Source organism: Neophocaena asiaeorientalis, unplaced genomic scaffold (genome assembly GCF_003031525.2).
Source record: "Neophocaena asiaeorientalis asiaeorientalis breed wild unplaced genomic scaffold, Neophocaena_asiaeorientalis_V1.1 scaffold543, whole genome shotgun sequence".
Classification (NCBI taxonomy): Eukaryota; Metazoa; Chordata; class Mammalia; order Artiodactyla; family Phocoenidae; genus Neophocaena; species Neophocaena asiaeorientalis.
The window spans coordinates 154,468-157,948 of NW_020173671.1; the positions used below are offsets into that span (position 1 = coordinate 154,468).

At 53.2% G+C, this 3,481-nt stretch overlaps 1 protein-coding gene across 1 annotated transcript; it reads left to right on the forward strand.

Annotated features, from left to right (window-relative positions):
* MPDU1 (mannose-P-dolichol utilization defect 1) lies at nucleotides 1-3,455 on the forward strand. The gene is made up of 7 exons (XM_024748393.1): nucleotides 1-140; nucleotides 1,299-1,364; nucleotides 1,553-1,685; nucleotides 2,019-2,104; nucleotides 2,224-2,342; nucleotides 2,507-2,617; nucleotides 2,755-3,455. Exons 1-7 carry the CDS (start codon nucleotides 38-40, stop codon nucleotides 2,878-2,880), a joined length of 744 nt encoding a protein of 247 aa, XP_024604161.1. The 5' UTR covers nucleotides 1-37; the 3' UTR covers nucleotides 2,881-3,455.
* Nucleotides 3,456-3,481: the final 26 nt, after the last annotated feature.

A 3,481-nucleotide genomic window follows, 5' to 3' on the forward strand; every position in this document is an offset into this window, starting at 1 on the left:
GGCGGTTTGAGGGGTTGGCGGAAGCTAGCCTTTCAGTATGGCGACCGAGGTAGACGGGCCGCTCAAACGGGTGCTGGTGCCGATTCTTTTACCTGAGAAATGCTACGACCAAATTTTCATCCAGTGGGACTTGCTTCACGGTGAGTTTTATTCGGCATCCGGTCAAAATTGTGCTTCAGAGCCCTCCGGCCGTAAATGGGGCGTGAGTGCGGACTAAGTGACAGCAGTGACAGCTGCCACGGCGCGCGGGGCGGAAGTCGCTTCTGAGAGGGGCGGATATGTCGCGGCTCCGTAGAGGGAGGACTCCATATTTGAGCGAGAGAGGGGAGTCGCCGGGTGGGAGTAGTTGTTTGGTTTAGCGACGGTGAAAGACGAAAAGACTCAAATTTTACAAAACAACGTTTAAAATCTGATTAGATCGTTCCAACCTGTAATAGATCTCTATACCTTCAGGAGCAAGGTTACACTTGATTGAAAGCCTCTGATGAATCCAGGCCTTCTGCGGCTCCCCCAAGAATCCTGCCATCCCAGTGGCTTTCCTTCCAGCTTCCACGTTTGCTCATGGTCGAATTTTGGAATTAACTTGTCTGCCTTCCTCCTTCTATCTATGAGGCGACGCCAGAGCAAAACCTGCTTCTGACGTCAGACCTTTAGGGAAGCCTTCGCGGTCTGCCCCCGTCAGTTCTTGGTACCCCAGCTGTGCTCCCGGGACAATGTTTTAGCCGCGTTCAGGACCCACGAGAATCTGACTACTACTGGGCCAGGCACCTTGGGGATAGGGCTTCAAGGCTAGAGAAGATGTCGGTGTCTAGAGCATAAAAGCAAGCCCTGGAAGGGTCAAGTCCCTGAGTAGGGGTCAGAGACAGTGTTCAGGAATGAGTGATACAGAGGAAACCTATCCTTGGAGAAAGAAGACATGTGAAGTGGATTGCCTAGTGGCTCAGAGGCGGGGAATAAAGGATCAGAGGACTCTTGGGCATTGCTCAGCTCTATACAGGGAAGCAAGGGAGAGGTTTGGAAGTCAGATCAAGGAGTTTAGATGTGATGGCAGGGAATGGAAGGTTGGGTCAGAAAAAAGGAATGGTAAAAGCCGTTTTGGAAAGTCACCTTGTCTGAACGTGATATGATTTGGAGTAGGAAGAACTAGGCCTTTTTCACCTGCCTCCAGACCACCCAAGGCTTCCTTTGTGTGGGTATGTCAAGGTCTTAAGGAGCACTTCAAGCCTGAGCTGCCTCCTGGAACCCCTGGCTTGGGTTCCATAAGTGTCATCTCTGCTTACCTCTTTTTCTCTTCTTAGTTCCCTGCCTCAAGATTCTCCTCAGCAAAGGCCTGGGGCTGGGCATTGTGGCTGGCTCACTTCTGGGTATGTTTCTTATCATCTTCCCTTCCTGTTGTTGGGAGGTGGGTGGAGTGCTAAGATGCCATGAACTGGATGGGTCCCTTAACCAGAAGCGGGGCTAACATGCCTCCCAGTCTGCTCTGTAGCTGTCGTGCTGCGCTCCCAAGGGATGTCAGCCCCTCAGCCCTGCCATTTTCATCCTCTTTCTCCAGTAAAACTACCCCAAGTGTTTAAAATCCTGGGAGCCAAGAGCGCGGAAGGGTTGAGTCTCCAGTCGGTAATGCTAGAGCTGATGGCGTTGACTGGGACCATGGTCTACAGCATCACCAACAACTTCCCCTTCAGGTGAGGGGCCCCGCCCTTCATCTCCAAGGGTAAATGGTCACAACTCTAGTAAGGATTAGGGTGAGGGAGGTAAAAGGGCAGGAAAGCTTAAGCCTTTCTGGAACTCTAGCCATCATCTATGGTGATGAGAGGAGGTGAGAATCCCAAGAATGCCCAGTTTCCTATCCTGGGTCAAGCGGGTGGGGGCTGCCGGGAGGCAGGAGGTAAGGAACCAGCAGGGCTGTGGAGGACAGGGAATAATCAGAATTGGGTCCCCAAGATGGATGGGCTATGGAGGCTTTCCCTGCCTCTTTCCAGGCCCACGTTTCTTCCCCCCAACTCTTGACTCTGCAGCTCTTGGGGTGAAGCTCTGTTCCTGATGCTCCAGACAGTCACCGTCGCCTTCCTGGTCCTGCACTACAGAGGACAGACTGTGAAAGGTGCTGAGGATTGAGCCAGGAGCTGGCTGCAGCTGTTGGGAGCCTTGCTGGAAATGCAGGCCTGGGAAAGCTGAGAGACTCAGAGGTTGATGAGGACTCCTTATCTCCTTGTCTCCCAGGTGTTGCCTTCCTAGTGTGCTCCGCCCTGGTCCTGCTGGTGCTGCTTTCACCACTGACGCCCCAGGCTGTAGTCACCCTGCTCCAGGCCTCCAACATGCCTGCTGTGGTGGTGGGAAGGGTGGGTGCTGGGAACAAGGGAGAGGATGTTGGGAAGGGGGACTGGGTGAGGAGCAGAGGGGAAACCCAGAGTTTGGGGGTGTTGGACTGAGGGGAATGCAGAAATGTCATGGGAACATTGGACAAATTCATGTGACAAAACGAAGGGTCTCAACTCCTCCCCAGCTGCTCCAGGCAGCCACCAACTACCGCAATGGGCACACGGGCCAGCTGTCAGCCATCACAGTCTTTCTGCTCTTTGGGGGCTCCCTGGCCCGAATCTTCACCTCCATTCAGGTGAGTGCACCTCTTCCCCTCTAGAGGGCACCATAACCTCACCTTACTTCTCTCTCTCCCCATGGACTTGAAGCTGCTCCCGCTCGAGCCCTTTTTGGCTATGCTGAAGAGTAACCCTAGCCGTGTCTCTCACCCAGGAAACTGGAGACCCCCTCATGGCTGGAACCTTTGTAGTCTCTTCCCTCTGCAATGGCCTCATCGCTGCCCAGCTCCTCTTCTACTGGAATGCAAAGGCTCCCCACAAGAAGAAAAAGGAGCAGTAGTTGAGCTGGCTCCTGGAGTACATTCCATGTTTCTATTCATCCACCCAACCTTGGGATCCTTCCCATCTGAACCAGTCTGCTGGTGTGACTTTTAATCATTCCCTGTTCTTCTGCAATTGCAGCTTTAGTGGAAATACTTGGTTGACCCAGATCCTTAGAAACGGTAGGGGAAGAGATTTACGGGCTGACATTTAATCATTTAGCTGAGATTCTTTCTTTAGCAGAAGTTTCCAGCTACTTGCCTATTCTGGGCAAAACTCTTACCCTGTCCCCCCTATTTCCCCACTTCCCTTCTGACCCTAGAGGACAGAGGCTGGACAGTGGAAGGGAATAGGTGCTTGTGGATTCCTCCCTCCCGCACCCTGGCTCAGACTATCTCCTGGACCCCAGTGCTTGGTGGGGGAAGGGGGAAGGGGGACAGAAGAATGACTGACTCAGGCAGGGCCCCAGGGTGGGGTGTGGAGGTTCCTGCTCTGGCAGGTCCAGGCGGAAGGGAGTGGAAACTGCTGGTTCCTGCTGCAGTAAAGGCGAACAGAGATGGTACAATAAAGACTCAGAGACGTGGTATAATCGTACAAAACTGTGTTCAGCCTACAAAAAA

Coding starts and splice junctions, on each gene's coding strand:
- MPDU1 (XM_024748393.1), top strand. CDS start 38: ATGGCGACCGAGGTAGACGGGCCGCTCAAACGGGTGCTGGTGCCGATT. Junction 141..1,298: donor CCAGTGGGACTTGCTTCACG/GTGAGTTTTATT, acceptor TTCTCTTCTTAG/TTCCCTGCCTCAAGATTCTC. Junction 2,618..2,754: donor GAATCTTCACCTCCATTCAG/GTGAGTGCACCT, acceptor TCTCTCACCCAG/GAAACTGGAGACCCCCTCAT.